Here is a 22,357-nt window from a genome sequence, read left to right on the forward strand (position 1 = left end):
GGGATGTAACGGTCAAATTTCCACAGACGTTAGTCGACTGACACTTTAATCAATCGACTGGTAGGCGAGGTTTTTCAACCTGTGGCCTATATAACCAAAGACTTGGGAGCTTAGTTAAGATTGTTAACGAAATAGAGGTGGAGAACCCCTATTAGTAGTCTACCAGTGCCCTAATGTCTCAAGTATTCTTATGAGAGTTGTGGTGAGGTTTCTCCACCCACAAAGAGCTACGTGAGCTAGTCGAAGGTTTTCGGGGAGTTTTCCACCTACGAATCGGGATCGGCCACCTTATGAACAGTCGTGGAGTATGAGCTTTATCTCTGAACTACATAAATCAATGTGTTAGTGCTTTGGTGTTCTTCCTTATTATTTTCCTTTGTTTATTTATATTTCCACTGCACAACTAACACATGTAGGAAGAGAGAACCACAAATTGGGGTACCGACTATTCAACCTCCCTTCTAGCCAACCACCGATCCCCAACATGACATAATAAGGAAATAAGATACAATAAATATAGATTATATGCATGAAACACAAGTAGATGTGCGCTAAAGAATACTTAAAATATATATATAATTTAAGTACATCAATCATGAGTGACACCTAGTAATAAATCATGATTCTCAATTAATCGAAAAATCAACGATTGATCTCAGAACCACTTCTGAACCCTTCATTAGATACAATGAGTTGTGTCTCGTTCCTTCCTCTTGTCTAGTACTTACTTGGTTCAAGACATGGTTTATGTGTCAATGTTCACTAGGTTGACTATATCATGCCTACTCCATATTATACCTTCTCGTCCCGTGGATTCAAATTATACAGACATGTGCCCAAGAGTATCATACTCTTGGCATGTAATACTTTGTCCAAAGACTTTAAGTAATAATCCTGACAATGAGTCATAGAGTATATGTCTCCTTATGCAAGGAGTGGTGAATCCTCTATGGGTCATTCAAACACTTTCATACACTTTGACTTATACCTAATCATCTTGTCCCACACCTTCACAGAGATGTATCGACTAAGATGTCAAAGTATAAGTTTCCATAACCAAGGTGACTTGAATACCTTAAGTTGAAGGAAACTTGCACTTAAGCCGTAATGAGATATTCATTGAAATATCCATACATATATAGAACCATATGGAGTCTAATGGCAAGTCACCTTAATGAACTAGTTATCCTTAAATAACATTCACGTTAAACTCTCGACATTCCAATATCTTCGCTAGTAGGGAGCAACTACTTGGATAAACCTAGGAGTATAACACGTGTTAGTCTCTCAAAATCAATGATGTCCAAACTTATCAATTCGTCAACTAGGGAATATTTCAATATATTCATAATTACACATGTAGATATGCTCACTAGTTGTGATTCAATCACAAGTTCTCTCATACAATGAATTGTATTAAGGACATTCAGTAAATGAGTTTAAGATCCAATCATATACATAAAGAATGTACACTCAAATAGTGAATCTTCATTTATCTAATAAATAGTACATTCCATAAGGTAATTGTTTTAGGACATCTCTCAAATATAATAATATATACCTTCTACACACTCGCCTCTTCCATCTCATGGTAATTTTTCAAAAATCTAAGTCTCCTAGATCCATCAATGAGTTTCGGTCAAAACTCATTGATAGACTTAGCCAACTCTAATTTGACCCATTTCGAGAAGTGATTTTTTTCAACTTGATTCAGGCATGAGAAATCATGTCAAAGGCAGAGTTATAAGGGCTATGATGATAATATTCACTATCCGACACCACAAATGAGTTTAATAGACTTATTTCTATTAAAAATATCAAATTTTTTATTTTGTGAATGACGAAGATCCATTAGTCATTTTAGTTTAAAAGTGGTTGATGGACATAAAGAATTTGGATGAACTTCAAACCAAGACCTATATACTCGTCTAATGCTCCTCAATATATCCATGCCCTCAAACATCAATGTCATATATTATATTAAGAGCAATAATTTTTTTAACTCGATTCAGACATAAGAAATGATGTTAAAGGTGGAGTTATAAGGGCTACAAAGATGATACTCACTACCCGATACTACAAATAAGTTCCTTGGACTCATTTATTTTAGAAAATATTATTTTTTTTATATTTTGAATGGCGAAGGTCCATCGGTCGATTTCATCCAAAAGTGGTCAATGAACCTAGACATGTTTGATATATTGCATAATAAAGAAGCCATAGTCATTTTTGTAGTATCACAAAATTACAATGGTTACTAAAAGTTAATCACAATTTACCATTTATTAGTAAATTTACTTATATTAACATTTGTTGTGGATAATCAACTTTAGTACAGACTCATTCGTTAAGTGGTAATCTTCCTATTTATATAGAGGTTGCCTAAGACATATGAGAGGAAGGCATGTATTATCAATGCATAATAGTCTTCCTCTTATACAAACTCAGAAGTTGGTCAACTCATCACCCAGGCACCCGCGATTCGAACCTCAACTACAGTGTATTTACAAGAATTTTTCCTTCAAATGGAGGGGGGAGGCGTAACCAAAGGGTGCTGGACTTCTGAGCTGGCCGCCATGTACGCTTCTCAATTTATCTGATGATCGATGGAAAACTTCCGTGGAACTCGATGGAAAACTTTCGTGAGATAGTCAATGAGACTAATTAGGATTATTTTTTTCGGAAGTAAGTCAACTCTTTAAAAAAAAAATCTAAAGTAGGTCAACTCATATTTTGAAATATTAATATCAAGTAGGTTACATATTCTTCTCGTTCCTTGAAAGGGAAAAGAAAGAAATTTAATTTGAATAAGTGGTGTCCAGTTTTAAATTTTTTTGTTAAAAAAAATAATCAGATAAAGCTTGACGATATTATCGGTTAAGATAAGAAGTAATGGGTGATTTTCCAGTCATTTTATTTGTAGTTTTTGGACCTCAATTATACGTTGTCCATTTCTATAGTTTTTTTTAGCGGTTGAATTAGAGAGCAAGTGAGTCAAATTTTGGTTCGCAAAAATTTCTATTTTCTAATTTTTAAAATTTTAAAAATAGATATTTATGGTGAATGTTGTTGTAAAATTGCATGCATGACAAGTTCCATATCCATATGACTTGAACTGCCTTAGGAACCAAAAATACCTTCTTTTTTTTTTGAAAATGTCAATGATAAGCTTTAATCAATTGTGATTATTTCTAAATGGTTGTTTAGGGTTCTCTTAGCTATTCTTTTAAACAACCTACAACTTATTACACCAGATTTAGAATAAGACCCTAAAATAGTTTAAATTATAGGGCTAAAAGATTCAAAATAAAACAAGGGGTTAATTGCACAGAAGACTTTTCACTTAGCTTGACTTTCTCAACCTGCAATCTCCTCACTAAAGCTACTAATGGCAAAACCAAAAGCAGTTCAGAGAAGCATCACGGTCATACATAAACCTATAAACAATGGGCACAGTATTATTTACACCTTTCTACTAAGAGACTAGCTCCAAAACGCCTCTTAGCTCTTTTACATAAGCTACTCGAGGGGATACTGTGCTATAATATGTCAAAAATATCTTAGCCAAACATTGTTTGATGCTGTGGGAGAATGGCCTCACCTTCCAGGCCAACTACAATCACCATCCTTGACAAACTTAAGCTTCCATTCAAGTAGATCATGCTTCACAGCAACTTGCAGAAAAGCAAATTTATTTCACCTGTTAACTAATTTAGTCTGTGCTTTCTTCATTCAACTGGAGTTATAGCTGTACTTGGGGAGCAATTCAGTAATAGCATAATTCGAGTAGAATTTACCCAGAGAGGCATTGCACTATGCACTTCACGTAACCAAAAACTCAAAAAAGGGCTCCAAGCCAAACACTTCCACGATTGGACAAATCTGCAAACATATGATCATAAAGGTAGAGGTGAGATCTTGAGAAAGCGAGCATGAAGTGTTGAAGAAGGCAATGGTTGACTACACGAGTTCAAAGTTTAATTATAGGAATATGGTGGCTTGGAACAAAGACAATCCTACACAATAAAGGATGGCTGTGTATTTCCTATTAGTGGCATGTCTCTCTGATTAGTCAAATTTCAGCTGGAGTTGAATTGCAATAATCACTTGATACTGAAGCAGTACAAACACAAATGAAAAAAAGAAATTACAAACTTCTGGAGAAAGCTTACCGGTCAGTAAAAAATTCAGGAGCCGAAGCCTGACTTCTGAACCCATACTTGTCTCTGCGTGTTATTTGGGAATAAGTATAACATTGAGGACGCTGAGTACATTATCATTGTTTCAGTAATCTTACCTCATGGGAACTATAGACAGTAGAACCTCTCTTGGAACTCTTTCCTTTCGAAAGATTCAGAGAGGTAATCACATCCTTTTGACCACATACTGATCCACGATGACCAACATGCCTATGAGAACCTGATTAAATCAACAGACAATCATCCATCACATAACGAAAGAAAACAGATATACAATTGGCCTACATGTATAGCAAGGGTTCACCATTTTCCACTGAGGAATAGTCAACTCGTCCGCCTCCATGGACCTTCATACCTTCACTTCTTGCAGAAGACACATTAGTTTTTCTTTCTCCATGACCAAGTGATGTTTCATAGAAAGCCAAATTGTTGCTTTGTCCAATGCTAGCATTTTGAATGGCTATCTCTTCAATTTTCCTTGATGCCCGTTGAGAAAAGAAGCTTTTGAAAGAATTTGCTAAACCCTGAGCATCTTCAGAAGATGAAGGAATTCCATCATTGGATTGAGATCTGACTGGATGATGAAGAGGAGCCCAAACACCATGATCAGGCATTTCCTTATTCCTAGTTCGCCTGTCATGCTTTTTGCTAATTGATACAGAACCATGTTTATTGTCTATGACAGACACATCATCTGTATATTTATTATCATCGCCATCAGAAAAAGATGTGAATGAAAAACTATAGTGTGTGAGATCTTTTGAGTTCAAGTCTGCACTAGGAGATCGTGGTGGATGCTTGTACTCCACTTTTGCCATATCCATTAGCTGCTCAGTGTGGGTTGTACTTATATATGATTGATCCATGCGACCTTCCTTTCTGAGTATGCTTCTAATGATCTTTCCACTTGCATGGTTCTTCCTAGATGTTGAAATTGGTGAACTTCTTACTGAAGATGTCACAATCTGGTGTGATGACAAAACTTTAGAAGCCTGACCAATGTACAAATCAACTGTCATAAAAAATAAAGATTAAAATTACAAAAATTCATCATCAGCAAGCATACATCAGATGATTCTTTCTCCTTCACTTTCAGAAGCACAAGTCTGTCATTTTCAGATCCAACAACTCCTGGATCTACAGCAAATCCAACAATTTAATTGCCGAGTAACAAAACAAAGCCAACTCATACTATGTTGCTACACATGCACATATATAGAGAGTGATATAAGTCACATATTTAATGGGTTGATCTAGTAGATCAACCAAAAGATGTTCATGAATTCTCCCCCGAGCTTAATAGTACTGTGATAGTTGATGAGCATGCAATCCGTTTCATGAAAAAAAATATCTACATTATAGTGCTTAGTAATTCATGACAATTAAAAAGAAAGCCCAAAACATTAAAAAAAAAGAAAGAGAGAGAATAATTCACTCTTGTCTTCATAATCCATATTTGACAATTCAACACAAGGCTTACATCGCTAGTAATATTAGGTGCTGATAGAAAATTTAGCAAGGAAAACTTCATTTTATCCAGAACGTCTACTATTTTCTTCACGACCTAAAATTTCAGTATTACAAAATGTACCTAGTAATTTACCCTTTCTACAAAGAATATACTAATTCCATTATTGTTGAAGGTGTTTCAACTGAAACATCATTTAATCATTATCATCATACAACGATTAGAATTATTCTCATAGTAAAGCTATTTCCTACATAGATTTCCATCAATTTTGAACCAAACATGAAATATGTCATTCCTAAACTAAATACTTGAAATCCTATAATATATTTCACAAAACTGGCAGCAAATGCACTGTAATGGACATGAACTTAACCATAAAACATGTGTTTGGCAACCACCTTAGGAGTCCATCAAGCATCCATTACAAGAGATTTACCACATAGAAGTTCGAAAAGTACAAGCAGCCAAATATTAACTAACAATAAAACATACATTTCAAATCTCAACAGAAAATCAGTTAAAGCTAGAGCTAGAAATAATCAATCAACTAAATCCTTTATGAGGAACTGACATGTGAATGCGTGTATTCACGCATGCATGTGTATGTTTACACACACGTGTGCATGTCTATGTGCATGAAAACATGCATGCAAGTGTGTGTGTGCATGTGGGGGTGTTTGTGTTTGTGTGCATGGATGTGCGTGTGCATGGGCATGGGAACATGCATCTGCGTTTGTGCATGTCAGCATGTGTGCATGGCATGTGCAGGTGCATGTCTAGTGTAATGAAAAGAGATCAGTCACGACAAGCTCTGATGTACTGACTATTTGGGGCCAACTAGTAGACCTAATAACTGGATAATAGAATGACGGATATGTCTGATCCAATTAATCGCAGATCTGTAGCCAGCAACCAAAACCCCATAAAACAAGATGTTCAAGGAAGCATACCAAATTCAATTTCTTGTGTTTCCTTTTCCATTGTAGAAAGCACAGAAATAGATTTGCCCACAGCAGACTGATTGTCTTCCTTCCTCGACATTAATAAGTAGGTTGGTTTGTCTTTAGAAGCCCTCTTTTTCATGCCATCCCTAAGCACAACCTAAATGGAAGTATGAAAAAATTCATAATGAGGAATGGAACAAGTTGGATGATTAAGGATACTGATGGATATCCAGAAAATCCTTGAGTAAAAGATAAAGGTAATACTCAAACAAAATACATGCAATAAACAGAAAAGATGGCAACCCATCAAGCAGAAGACATACTTATGTTACAGGTGGTAGTATCAAGTAGAAAACACACTGGTACGAAGCATGCACCTATTGAGTGAAATACCTATAATTGAAGAAGTAACTTTTTGACCAATATGACAGCACAGTATATGATAGCATTATTGTCTGTGAAATTATGAAGTAACACGGTTCCTTATGGATCAAGTACAAATATGTTTAAAAGCCCATCAATGATATTTGTCTTGTAATCTAACACTATCTTTCAACAGAGCACGTTTTCCATTTAAGGACTTTTTCTCAAAAAGGACAACCTAGCTTAAATTGAAGAAAAAAAATGGCTTGTTGTCTAATACTATCTTTTAACAGATCACAGTTTTTATTTATTGCCTGTTTACTTCCACAGAAAGATACAAGAACCAATGCAAATTTTATTACTTTTCCTTTGGTTACTTGCAAGAAATCGGGGAGAAAAGGAATCAAAACAATTTATGTGAATGGAGTTTTGGCTGAAAAACCTTCTGCCTAAAACTGGGTAGAAGCTGGGTGTTTCCAAATATAGGATGTAAAATGTCCTTCTTGCACTTGTCATCCTCTCTTGACAGTGTCAAATCTCAAACATCAATGAAGGCATCACCAGGGTGCCCATCGATCAAGCGGATTGAACACCTTTGTCCTTCTGCTCTTAATGGTGTCGACAATCGAGTGCCTTCATCTTCACAATCAACCAAATTGGGTGGGTCAGCCCTTGTCTCCCTCTCTCAATCGATGACAGAAAAGGTTGATCCAGTGCCTATGTCTTCCTCTCTTATCGGCAGATAATGATCAAGTACCATGGGGAGCATGAATCAAGCAGAGGTGAGAAAGATTGACTTCGCTGCTAATATTTTTGCAGCCGTCAACACCATTTTCATGTCCAGAACATCATTTTCTCCTCAGATATATGCTTCAGAACCCACCACGGTTGAATTTGTCATCATCAGAGAACTCTGTTCTAGTTCAGTTTGGGAGAAGATGGGAGGGGCAGAAGAGGCTTCACTGGAGAATGTAACTGTATTTTTGATGACCATCTGCGGAGGTCTTTTTGGTAGAACAATTTAGGAAGAAGAGGATAATTTTATCATTTTTAATTCTTTCCATTATTTCTCTTCTCTTCCATTAAAATATAATTGTTAAGGCGTAGAATTTTCATATTGCAAGTATTAACTTTTATAAGATTAAGATGGTTGATATAACAACAACCAAGCCTTATCCCACTAGATGGGATCGGTTATATGGATCCTTTTATGTCATTGATCTTCATCTCCAACTATATCATCATTTATACTGAAATAAATTTTATCTTGTTTTATTGTTGCTAACCAAGTATTTTTTTTCTTGATCTTCCTCTTCGTCGTTTGATATTTGTGTTTGTCATAATTTCATATCGTCTAACTGAAGCATTTATTGATCGTCATGCCTGTACTATCTTAAACATGTCTCTCAAAATTTTTTCTCAATAGATGCAACTCCAACTTTTTCTCTAATACTCTCATTTCTTATTTTGTCCATTCTCGTATGTCCACACATCCACCTTAACATCCTCATCTCTGCAACTCTCATTTTTTGCTCATGTGCTCGAGTCAAAGCTCAACATTCAGCTTCATATAACATAGCAGGTTTAACTATAATTTTGTAAAACTTTTCTTTTAAGTTTTAGAGGTACTTTACGGTCATATAAAACACTCGACGCTCTCCTCCATTTCAACCATCTTCCTTGTATTCTATATAAGACATCTCTCTCAATCCCCCTATCGTTTTGCAACAATGATCATAAATATTTAAAGCTCTTGGTTCCGAACAATTCATCATCTCCTATCTTAACAATTGTCTCATTACATCTAATATTGTTAAACTTAAATTTCATATATTCTGTTTTTATTTTACTAAGCCACAAACTTTTCTCTTATAGTGTTTCCCGCTTTAGCATTTACTCTTTCACGTGTTTTATCTACCAAAATAATATCATCTACAAACAGCATACACGTACCGTGTCTTGAATGTGTCTAGTGAGTTCGTACATAATTAGTGTAAAAAGATAGGAACTTAGAGTTGATCCTTGATGTAACCCTATATTTATTGGAAATGTTTCAGTTATTTCGCCTGAAATCTTTACTCTGGTCGTTACATCCTCATGCATATCCTTAATTAGTTCAATATATGTTATGCTAACAAATCTCTTTTCTAGAATGTTCATATAATCTCTTGGAACTTTTTTTAAGTCAATAATGAATATCATGTGCAGATCTTGTTTTTTCTCCCGATATTTTTCAATTAGTTGTCTAATAAGATGTATAGCTTCTATTGTCGACCTTCCAAGCATGAACCTAAATTGATTTTCGGTCATCGTTGTCTCCTTCCTTAATCTTTTTTCTGTTATTTTTCTCCAAAGTTCCATGGTATGATTTAATAGTTTAATACCCCCATAATTTGTATAATTTTGTATGTCTCCCTTATTCTTATATAAGGGAACTAGAGTACTTACCCTCCATTGATTAGGCATTTTTTTCATTTTCAATATCATGTTAAATAATTTTGTAAATTATTCAATACCTTGTTTTCTTAGGCACTTCCATATCTCTATCGGAATATTATCTGGTCCAACGACTTTTCTATTGTACATCCTATTTAAAGCTTGTTCTACTTCTGAAGTTTGAATTATACGACAAAAATTTAAATTTCTATACTCATTTGACCTACTTAAATTACCTAAGTTAAGTTGGTCATCAAAACCTTTATTAAAAAATTGATGAAAATACCTCTACCACCGCCTTTTATTTCTCAATCGTTTACTAGTACCCTATTACATTCATCTTTGATACATTTTATTTAAATAAGATCTCTTGTCTTCATTTCTCTCATTTAGTTATTGTATAAATGTCTCTTTCCCTTTCTTTTGTATCCAATTTTTGATATAATTGTTCAAAAGTTCATTCTTTGCTTTATTCACTATTTTCTTAGTCTCTTTCTGGACTACTGTATATTTTTAAAAATTTTCCTCGTTCTTATAAATATATAATTCCTTATAAGCTGTTCATTTTTTCTTCACTTTTTCTTGTACTTTCTTATTCCACCACCAAGATTCCTTATTTAGTAGTGCATGTACCTTTGACTCACCGAGTACACTCTTAGCTACTATTTTCAACTTTGATACCATCTTATCCATCGTATTAGAGTCATCATATATTTCACCTGATACTTGTACTCGGACCTTCTCCTTAAATATATTTTATTTCCCATCCTTTAACTTCCACCACTTAATTCTATGAATCGTATATATTTTCTTTCTATTGATATTATGCTTAAGCTGTATATCCAACACTACTAATCTATGTTGGGTAGTTAAGCTTTCTCCAGGGATGACCTTGCAATTTTTATAGATTTTTCTATCCTTCTTCTTAATCATAAGAAAGTCAATTTGCGATTTATTATTCCCACTTTTGAATGTAACCAAGTATTCTTCTCTTTTCTTAAAAAATATGTATTAGCTAATATAAGGTCATATGCTATGGCACAATCGAATATAGCTTTCTCTTCTTCATTTCTCGTTCCAAACTCATAACCCCCATGTACTCTCTCATATTTCTCATTTTTCACTCCGACATACGCATTTAGATCACCTCTTATTAAAATCATTTCATTTGGCAGAATATTTTATAATACTTCATCTAAGTCGTCCCAAAACCTTGATTTGGTAGCTTTATCTAATCCAACTTGCGGTGCATATACGCTAATTATGTTCATAGTTTTTTTTCTCTACTATTATCTTAAGGGCTATAATTCAATCCCCTTTTCTAACTACTCCTGCAACTTCATCCTTTAACGAATTATTTATAACAATACTTATTCCATTTCTTGTATACCATAACTTAAACCCGAGTTCTCTATCATCTTTGCCTTCTCACCTACTTATTTTGTCTCGTGTACACAAAAAATATTAATTTTTATCCTAATCATCGTATCTACTACCTCCATTGATTTACTGGTGAAGGTTACTATGTTCCATGTTCCAAATCTTAGACTATTAGTTTTCCTATCATATTTATTCTTATCCAACCTATGGTATGAGAACTTTTGTCTATTTAATACTAGGCCCAAGTTCTCATAGAAATGTAGTGATCCTTGTCAATACGTTATAATTGGACCTTGCAACGCGAACTCTTATATATTTAGCACTACACCCGAGTTTTTAAGATGTAGCAGTCCTACACGTTACAGTCGGATCCTGCAACATGTTCCTTCTAGGGAAGGACCTAACATTAGCACAGTAGTTTAATGGATCTATTCATTGAACATTTGTTATAGTTTTAAGACTGGCTGGCAACCTAACGCAACCCTCCTTTATCCGTGGGTGGAGTTTTAAGATGATGATACTAATAAAATTAAAAAGAATTTTACTTATTAGTGTGAATACAATAATATGCTTACAGTGAACACAATCCTCCAAATTGTCTATGTTAATGAAAATTTTCCGAGATTGACATTCTGTCTAGGAACAAGGGGTTAAAATCACAAAGCAAGTTCGAAGGATCCCAGCCTAATTCCAATCCTAACTAGGATTTGGATCCTCTAAGTTAATTTAAGCTACACAATTATAAGTCCTAAGCATTCGATCATAATGTTGGCAACCCATAATTATGTAAAATCAAGAATTTGAAAAGTGTACACAGATGATATGCAGACAATCCACTAAGGAATATGTGGTATGTGAAGGCCCATGCAGTCTCTCAAGTGCATCTCTTGCGAGATAATTGAGGGTGTTTAAATTGATGCTTACAAATTACAAGCTACCAAATAAACTGTCTTAGTATTTCAATTCGGATTCAGCCTAAAGCAGTTGCTCCAGATGAAACAAATAAGATTTCTTAAACTGTGTATATATGGTCCATAGACCATTAATATAATTTATATAACCCTAACTTATGGTATAAAATATGCTATGCTAGTCATTCACCCTAAATTATATAACTTATATAACCTACGGTACAAGTTATAATAACTATCATACTATTATGACTCTAATTCACCATCTGATCACCGGCTTCACCCCAACACAAGTCACCTCCCCTTCCAAGATGTGGTTGTCTTCCTCTTCCTTTCCAAGCAATGCCAGCAAGCAATTCAACCTCCCCGCATGACACTGCCTAATCCAAACTCCCATCCTTTCCTACATGCGATGCCACCGTAATGAGATCCCCTCCTTCGTTGACGTAAGCCACCCACAACCCCAGCATGAGGTAGGTAAGCCTCCTCTTCTTCCTCTTGCTCTCGTAAACAAACCCGACTAGCCAAACCCTTTTTCATATTCATACCCGTGTCATGTCGTGTCAACACAAGTACAAGAGAAGTATCCGCTGAGTTCGAGTAACAGTTGCTAATGTTACATCAATTTTCAGGTAACTGGTGACACATTAGAAGTTCTTTAATAATTATTGGCCCTTTCACAGGGTGTTTCAATAGGTCATCACCAAACATACTAATACGGTGTTGGATAGAAGAGAATGGGAGAAAAAACATATGCATGAAGAGAGATGCCCTCGCATTATCATAGTTCTAAAAGTCCTTGCTAAAAAATCAGTATATGCAACTAAATGGATTTGAAGAGGTTCACATAACAGCTGCATATGGCATCTGCAATATGCATGTGCAGTTAAAAAAAAAATCTCATCTGATCGTTTGAACCAATTAAAACCAAATCGACTCAAAACTTTAAGCTACACTGTTTGGTTCTAATTTGTAGGCGCTACCTTAGTCATTTATCTTGCAAGTTATGAACACTTTAGGTATTTATTACATGCATACTACTATATATGAGCTATGTTGGATTGCTAATTAATATTGACTATTATTTTTCAAACATTTTGAATTAGATGTTTAATATATATTTTTTCCTTCATGCAAGTATGAATTTGATGCGTACTAAATATACTTTATATATGTGTGCTAGTTATTGTTAATAACTTTTATATGTTTATACCCCACATAACATAGATGTGATATGTAATGAGTCAATCACAAACCATTTCCATAAGCTTTTTAAAGCTTGCACCTTTTTTTGATCAAATCAGGTGAACATAGAAGAAAAAGTGAAGTTAGATTGAAAACTTCCCAATTGTCCAACCTTTTTCTATCTCTATCCAAAAAACATCATGGACTAAATTGCTTTTCTCTTCCTCAATCACTTCCTATCCTCCGAGTAAACACAGCCTAAGACATTTGATAATTTCATTAACAGTGTACATCTGAAAAATATAGAATACATTAACTGAAACATCTAAAAATTCAACCAAAAGTTTTTCAATTAAACAAAGTGAAATATAGAAGCATCTCAAAGAATGATATTGAAGATTCATGTCCAAAAAATTAAGAAACTGCAAAAGTATTCAAACTGAGTATTTATAAATACAAACGCTTACAGTTGAAGTCGCAACTCTACGCTTCTCAGAACCCCTTTTAGCTGAAGGTCTTGAAGAGCTAGAAGAAACTCCTGGAGTTCGTTTACGAACTTTACTGCTGCCAGATAATCTCTGCAAAAAATATGAACCATTAAACTTGTTATAACAATAATAAAATAAAAAATTAGACATCATCAACAAAGAGAAACTGTCAGGTAATTTAAAAAATTCAAGCAAACCAATGGAATAACATGGGCGTATCCATTATTCAATAATAATTAGAGACCGAAAGAATGTATGTAGACAATCTTACCCAAGTTCATCATGTATTGGAAGACTTCTTAAAATGAGCGGTAAACCAAAGTAATAGAATAGCACAAGACAAATGAAGTTTGGTAGATGTATGTCAATGATCAATCCATAACTATAAAGGGCAACTTGAAAATAACAATTGTTCCATTTATGAAACAAAATGTTGTTACACTAATTCATATGTAAACCAACTAATCTTATTATATTGTCATTGATCAAATCCATCTTCTGATCAAAAACTCAGATAAATGTCAACAGCATTGTTGATTAGCAAAAGAAAGTCATGGCCTTCACATAAACTACGTTTTTTGTATCTTTAGTACAATAACAAGCATTGAGAACCAACACTGTTCAGCTAACAAATCAATTATTGGTTGGGCGATGCTACTCTAAGAAGGAATTTTGGACAGCCATAAAGCTTGAAGAAGGTGGATTAAGGTGGAGAAATTGATTACTTATAGCAACTCTTCTTTTGTGACTTTGATGAGCTCAGGCAGATGACTACATAAAATTTACGCATAAAAAGTGAAGTTAGGATGCTAGTGCCTATATTGACACCTAAAATCAAGCAAAAAGTCCCATCGACCTGTATACTCCTATGAAAAGGCACAGGTTCTGAGGCTGCCCAGGTTCCTTCTCCTCTGTTGACTGTGCAGACAGCATGGGAGAAGGGGATCCTTAGTTATTCCAAGGAAGAACAATTGCCCAATTTTGCTTCCACCTAATTAGGTGGGAGAAAATTGAAGAGGAAAAAAATACTCAAAATAATCTTACTCAAGCACGCTCTCCTTGTGGTTCTCTGACAGTGAGCTCACATGCTTACTCTCCTCGTGCTCCTCTTGCAACACCCTACAAACTCAGTGCCATGTTGATGCAAGATCCATCTGATGTGTGCAAGGTCAAGTGTATTGAAGGTACAATGGTTTATTAGGTATTAAGTGTAGTGGGTTTAGTTCCACATAATCCTTATCTGTTTACGATTTTAGCATAAGTCTATATATACTTATTTAAGTAAAGATGATTTTTATTATAATGCAATAGTTATTCTTCTTTCACCAACTACTACAGAGTGGAAGCGACAGTGACAACAAAAGCTGAGTAGATGCAGCAAAGGAGGTCAACTAAGAGTTCAATGCAAGCGCAAGTTGCATCCAGTGCATCTGAGGTAGGGGCATAGATTGGGTGGAAGTGGCCGCAGAGATCAGGTGGATGTAACAACAGGTGGGCTAGAGATTGAATCCAAGCTCCATCCACATGTCTAAGGACAGAAGAAGTTGGGCAGTGGTCACACGGGAGGTCAGGGCAGCAGAAGAAAATGAGATGTGGCATAGAGTAGGGAAGGAGAGAGGATGATTTCTTCAATTTTTCTGCTCCTAATACTTTTCCCTCTCTTCCTCTTACCCAAGCAATCATATTTTTCTCCTTTCCCTACTCCCCTTTCCCTTCTCTCGTATCCTTCATGATTCCATCCTGTGGGTGAATAGAGTCTAAGAGAAGGCAGATATGGCAACAGATTATTTTTTTCTAAAAGCCAGTAGACAACAATAACTAAATAATTGGTCACTGAAAAAAGTAACACAATTTATTGTATCAAGGAAAAAATCACTTACCAAATCATTTTATATTGACGAACAAGCATAATAAATAGTTCCGATGTATATGTCTCATGTTAGCAAATCAATGTAGCTCAAATACAATCACACTCATAACCAACATCCATAAAAGTCAACAAGAACCCAGCTAACAATCAAGTGAGATGGCACGCTAATAAATGTTCCTAACACATTTCCCTCTCTTCCTCTTACCCAAGCATTCATATTTTTCTCCTTTCCCTACTCCCCTTTCCCTTCTCTCGTATCCTTCATGATTCCATCCTGTGGGTAAATAGAGTCTAAGAGAAGGCAGATATGACAACAGATTAATTTTTTCTAAAAGCCAGTAAACAACAATAACTAAATAATTGGTCACTAAAAGAAGTAGACACAATTTATTGTATCAAGGAAAAAATCACTTACCAAATCATTTTATATTGACGAACAAGCATAATAAATAGTTCTGATGTATATGTCTCATGTTAGCAAATCAATGTAGCTCAAATACAATCACACTCATAACCAATATCCATAAAAGTCAACAAGACCAGGCTAACAATCAAGTGAGATGGCACCCTAATAAATGTTCGAATGGCCAATCAACCTAAAACAAAAAAAAACTCCCAGTCGACCTCCATAGGTGGTGACAAGTGGCCCAAGGGTCCATAGTTTGCCTATGACACAGTTCAAGAGTTCCCTTGTTGATTTGAAACTCCCAACAACAATGACAAAGATCTATGTTAAACACCATAAGCAACAGAAATTAGTATTATTATAAGATAATATGATACCTGAACACCATGTTTAGCTGCTCTTTTTCGTCGAACAAAATCCATCAATGGTGTTACTATGGGTACTTCCTTAGTAGCTCCTATGCAGTGGGAAAAAAAGGAACATGTTATGATGATTTCTCTCAATTTAGCACCATTATGTTTACCAATAATCCACTTTTTAGCACTATCTAACTAGGGTGGTATTGATTTGCATCTACATTTAAGCACTGACCAGCTCTTTCAGCCTCTTTCCTCTCCAGCTGAATTTCAGCACTAGGAAGACGTTCCACGGGCTTTGATATAAGCTCAAGAAACTCCATGTATTCGAGATCTAGGAGTTCATCAAATAACTGCTACTTAATGGTAACAGAATGCTGACAAGCGCTGACATAATACTAACATGTATAGAATGACATTATTCACAAAATTGGAAATAGATGTACCCTTCAATATAGTTCCTTCACAGCCATCTTTCTTTAACCATGGTTTCGGAACTCGTTGAGATGGTGCATACTCTACAAGAACCTTAAACTGAACTCCTGGCATAAATATTTCACAAGAAAAATCATTCAAAAATCAAAAACCTAATCACAAAGAATGTGAAAAACAATAATTAAAATTTTAAGTGGTTCGTTGCCATGAATATACATCATACAAAAAGCTATATAATAACTAAAGTTCAATTTTGTCATTGGATTTGCTTGTAATGAATGCACATTATGCACTACAATCTTGCATGGAGCTCCATGCTGATTCAATAAATAGTTGAGATAAAAATGGCTTGATGAGGATATGCTCAACTTCAAGTTCATATAACATCTGGAACTTCTGTATCTGTTGTGCACTGCAGTGCATTGATGTCACCACTATTACCATCAAAATCAAGCTTAGTCCCAACTATTTGGCGTTGTCTATATATATGGATGTTATTTCCTAAATGAACTCTAAGACCTTAGGATCTTGTTAGACAATTGAAAATTATTTTTTCTCAGAAAAAAATAAAGTCATTAAAAATTGAAAAGAAAATATCACAATCATTCACCTCTAATAACTTTAAATGCATCAAAAAAAATTCAATTATGAATATTTATTGTATTTTTATTTTCGACATCTAAATTGTATTTTCAAAAAAATGAAAAGAATTTTCATAAGAATTTCAAAAAAAATATCTATAAAAAAAGGCCTCAATACAACCATTCAATCTCTTAAAGCACATTTTTAATTACAATAACTAGTTTTCTTTTTGTCTCCCTCTATCATTTCGGGCTTCAAGTCTCTATCTTTTCCTGCTTCAACTCTAATCAATTCAATTCTTCTCGCTAAAGATAATGGTCGTCCATGAACAACTTATACCATCTTCACATACTCTCTAATTGTCTAATTGTATCATCTCATGGAGCTATACCTAAAGGCTATAGGATAGTAATATTTTGTTTATTTTTCCCCAGAATCTCCACACATTCCTCTTAACATTTTCAATTTTCTTTCATTAACTTTACTTTCCTAACTGCCCAACATGAATGCTCGAATAACAAAGCTGCATAATAATTAAACAAATCATCAATGTGTTAGGAAGGAAGTGAACCTATCAAACAGAAGAAACCTCAAGCATAATTAGCTTCATGGAAGTCAGAACATGCATGCGATATACTTGCGTGACCTCACCGGCATGATCTTTTTCTATTGTCATAATGTTTGCCCATCAATTGCAATACTACGATATATGAATGTTCCACGTGCTAATTGGTGAGCGAGGTAAACTACACTCATGCCCACCATCTTGGCATTTTAAATTGTGGACTAACGTATTAGAATGAGTTTATCTATAAACAGTAATGAATTTAAGAGTCTTATGTTATAGCCCTTGGATATGGATCGTGTAATAAGACAGTTTATCGGCTAATCGATGGAATCAATCTTTGTCTTCTTGGTTTTACGACATTGATGGCCTATCGTGATAGGGATAATTTGAGGCTCGTTGGGATTAGAGAACCTCTCGATCTAGGGGGTTTGATTTCTTTTTTTGTAAACTCAGTCGTAATCTATATTGCATTATTCCACTCATTTAAATACAACTATCGACGTTCCTTCCCTGACAAAGGAAGAATAAGAAAGGTTTTATTCTTACTAAAAATAAAGATACTAGACTCAACCCTAGTGAAAATAAAAGCTAGTCGACTTAAATAAAAATCAATTACTATGGCTGAATCAATTCTCTTGATATGCATCATTCTTTCTAAATATGTCGTGCATGTATCTCTTGTATTTGATGGGCTCCAGATTCTCCTTTGTTGCATGGGCTTGCCCACAATCCATAACATCTTATATACCAAGTTATGTGAGTTAGGTATACATGTAATGTTTAAAAATAATGGAATAAAGCATGTTTTATATCAAACATTTGATCTTCCTTTTTATTGTCTGTAAACTACAAACTTAGGATCCCTATTATTTCTAGCAAGGGTGTTATCCACAATGCTACTATAAACATAATTGTTATGTTGCAAGTTAATTTTATGGGTGATTTCAAGTGTACCAGTCAGTAGTCGATAGTTTTGGCTGTTAATCAATACCATTAATATGTCAGCACAAATAAATATCATAGTGTCACCCATGCTGACACAATTTCAATACTACTAGTTGAGGCGGACCATGTTGACACAATTTCAATATTAACAATCAAGATAAAGTTTGTTTCATCCAATACCATCAGAAACTAAGGTCAAAAGAGAGAGAAGGGAACAGAAGAAGCACCAACAATAACAAAAAAAAAAAAAGAGAAGATAGAAAATCCAAAATACATTATACCCTATAGGTGTGCCTGTTCTAGTTCCAAATGTACCACATTGACAAATTTTGGTATTACCAATCAAGACAAAGTTTGTCCTATCCAATACCATCCCAAACTAAGATCAAAAGAGAGAAAAGGGAAAAGGGGAAGCACCAACAATAACAGAAAAGAAATAGAAAACCCAAAATATATTGTACCCTATACGCATGACTGCTCTAGTTCCAATTGTACCTCAATTCATGTATATGCGTGTCTGTTCTAGTTCCAATTGTACCTCAGTTCAAGTCCAACTTTCTGTGGGTAACTGAAATATATTGATAGAGAAGTAGAAAAATCAATTTTAATATGAGTGAGATATCTTAGTAGCATTATTTGATTTTTTTTAAAGAAAAAAAAATATAGGATTGACCTCACTAGGATACTATAAGAATCAATGTTCTCATTTAATGCATGAAAGTCATTTTGGAATTAGTAAAGTGTGATCACTAGTTGAGATGTTTATAATATTTTGTAAATTATCGCTCTAAAATTTTATTTGATTTGCTTTCTAGCTATTAGCTTATATTTATTTTAAGGAACACAAGTTAAGTAGAAGATCACCATAGGACAAAAACTACTTCGAGTCAATCTCTACACACTTCATAAACATTGCATAGTACCAAAACTATATCGTTCCGACCGAAGATCGGAACTCCAACATGGAGTAATACTTCAAGTTTGCTTAAGGGATTATGTGACAGGGAAAAAAAAAGTCAAACAGAGGAATTAACAAGCATGAAATGAAGTAAACTACCCTTCTCATTGACAAATATGTGTCCATCAAAGAACTCAGCAAACTCAACTACATCTTCCGGTCTCTTAAAGTTGATGTATGCCCGTGAATGTCTCTGGTCTTTTTGGCTGCAAAATACATTGCATATCATAAGACAAACACCAAATAAGCCACAAGGACTATCACTAACATGTTATATATATATATATAGGCAGAGAGAGAGAGGGAGAGAGAGAGAAGGAGAAGAAGAACCAACTTATATACCAAAATGCAATTACACTAGAATATATTAAGTATTTAAGTGTCAAATCTTGATGTTTCATTAGTTTAGCTGCAGTAGATTATAATAATGATTGTTTTCTATTTTGTATTTGGATGTTTAAAAGTAGCGTCAATCAGGTGATGCACTTAAATAACCATCCAAAATATAGTCATGCAACAGAAACAAGTTTATAACTATAAAATTCTCTAATAAAAGAAAATAAGAATTGAGAATTTGGTGTCTTAGCTATACCCAGACGAATGAAGAAAAGAGAACTGTATAATACAGTGCTTTTGCAACTTCAAGCAGTAAAAACCCACTTAAATGTGAATTATCTTCTTTACAAAGAATGGATACAGGCATTATCATAAATTCCACGCCAATGTAACTAGATTTATATGCATATAAGCTAACAGAATTAAGGAGAAAGGTCACAAGGTTAGAGCGAATGCCCTCTAATTGCCACATAATCCAATCACACGCAGCGTGCAACGTAACCAAGATCGCCAAGTTTTATTAGGGCGATAAATGGTGCCAAGCACGACCCTATCTAACCATCATACAATCGAAATGTATTCACTGCACATCAAAGAAAAAGAAGGGAAAACGAAGAACCCTTGCCTATTCTTCCCGGAGCGAAAGCAGAACCAATCGTAGCGGCCGGCGAACTTGCTGTCGATCTGATCCACCAGCGCCGCCTGCACCATAGACGGCGGCAAGCGCCTCACCGAAACCTTCGTCCGACCAAAGAGATCTTTCATGTAATCCACTCTCGAAACCCCTTACAATTTGACCGAAAATTGACACCCTCGCTTCAAGATCGCCATCCCCGCCCGGGAATCCTCGAAGAGCTAGATCGGCAGGACATGAATTCCTCGCCTGAAGGCATAGGGTTTTTGCCAGCGAAATACGGTTCCGATCCGAGACTGGGATTGCGGAAAGAGCACGAATCGGGGGCGAGATGCAGCGAGCACAAACTTGATGCTAAGAAGCGTGCGAGACAGGGAGACTGCTTATTTATGAAAATTTATGTAGTTTTCTGGTTAAAGTTTGAGCAAACAAAAGTAATTGATCGTCTTATGACTTCTGATGTTATTTTCTTAAAAAGTCTAATTTTTTTACAAGAAAATTAAGGAACTAAATTTGCTATTAAACATAATTGGCACGAAATAAAAAAATATTCAAAACAATACTCACAAAATCAGTGGCAGGCCGTTGCACAGCTTTCAATAAGTTGTTCCACGTACAATCAAATAATTAAAATTATTTCAATTTTATTTAAAATGATTTAATTTAGTTAGAATTAACTAAATATTATTAGAGTAATTTTAATATAAAATTTTTGAAAAATAATAATAAATTCAGTTAGTTTCATTGATTAGTCCTTGATGACCGACTCGATCCTATATAATTTTTCCACTAACCACTAGGATAAATTAAAAAACGCTTGTCGCAAACGATTAGAAAATCCAACATACTTTGACTATACGTCTCATTTAGAGGAAAATTTTATTACAAATTCAATATAGTTAAGGTCAAATTATGGATATTTGAATAATAATCTGAATACTCTATCATTCTACCTTAGTTTTAATAAAAAAGTTTAAGCGTAGATAATTGGAGCAGTTTAACTAAAATTAATTAGAAAAATCCGAATTACTCTATTTTTTTTAACAATTCAGGTGTATACTTGGTAAATTAATTTGAAGATAGATGATTTTTTTCTGGATAAATTCAAACCCTAACTTATATACAGTCAGAAATTCCTAACATATATTCATTCCATTATAAATTTAAATCACTACTCCTTTATTATTCATTTATTCGTGCTTTACATTATATTATATCCGTGGATTGGCAATTAATTTTGGAGCAACTTTGTCCATAAAAGAAATTATGAAAGATTTTTTAATGTGAAAATACAACTATCGAGGATGTCGCTCGAGTAAATCCGGCCAGGTCGCGGCCTATCAGAACCAGATGAGCTAGAGGAACTTGGTTGAGTTAGCTCTACAAAGTGTTGACTTCCAACCATATCAGACGAACAATCACAAAATCAACGGTATGAATGAACAACTGTCATTTCCAGTGGGAAGGCCTACTCGTGTGGTCGGTTGATGGCAGCGCTCCGCTTGTGTAGCTGTCTACGTAGTCCGTCCAAGACTAGCGTAGCAGTTGACGTGGACGCTCCCGTGGCCTACTCGTGTGGTCGGTTGATGGCAGCGCTCCGCTTGTGTAGCTGTCTACGTAGTCCGTCCAAGACTAGCGTAGCAGTTGACGTGGACGTTCCCGTGGCTTATATATATATATATATAAAGATAAGTAAATTATTATTATTAGTTAATATCGGATATTCAATTTTTTAACTGATTAGTCGATTTCTTGGAACTCATAAAATTTTTTCATCAGTCATACTCATACTGATCAAGATAAATTGAGAAAGACTATTTAAATTGCTAGACTTCTTGACCTATTTTTTATTAAAGGAAAAATTTTATATAATACAAATTCAAATCTTAA

General features: G+C 34.7%; 1 protein-coding gene across 3 annotated transcripts; it reads right to left on the reverse strand.

Moving 5' to 3' along the window:
• Positions 1–3,319: 3,319 nt before the first annotated feature.
• On the reverse strand, positions 3,320–20,852 carry LOC122015077 (regulator of nonsense transcripts UPF3-like). 3 transcript variants are annotated; one of them, XM_042571753.1, is made up of 12 exons: positions 20,459–20,851; positions 19,597–19,703; positions 16,456–16,551; positions 16,245–16,343; positions 16,031–16,110; positions 13,357–13,467; positions 6,621–6,771; positions 5,266–5,336; positions 4,504–5,164; positions 4,298–4,419; positions 4,173–4,226; positions 3,320–3,882 (listed from the first exon to the last, which is right to left on the reverse strand). In XM_042571753.1, the coding sequence occupies exons 1-11, from the start codon at positions 20,596–20,598 to the stop codon at positions 4,188–4,190; spliced, it is 1,677 nt and encodes a 558-aa protein (XP_042427687.1). In that variant the 5' UTR covers positions 20,599–20,851; the 3' UTR covers positions 3,320–3,882; positions 4,173–4,187. The 3 variants fall into 3 exon arrangements, with proteins under 3 accessions (XP_042427687.1, XP_042427686.1, XP_042427688.1); XM_042571752.1 differs by having other exon boundaries at positions 4,504–5,191; XM_042571754.1 differs by lacking the exon at positions 5,266–5,336 and having other exon boundaries at positions 4,504–5,211; positions 20,459–20,852.
• Between the last annotated feature and the right edge of the window lie 1,505 nt (positions 20,853–22,357).

This window comes from Zingiber officinale, chromosome 8B, assembly GCF_018446385.1.
Source record: "Zingiber officinale cultivar Zhangliang chromosome 8B, Zo_v1.1, whole genome shotgun sequence".
Taxonomy (NCBI): Eukaryota; Viridiplantae; Streptophyta; class Magnoliopsida; order Zingiberales; family Zingiberaceae; genus Zingiber; species Zingiber officinale.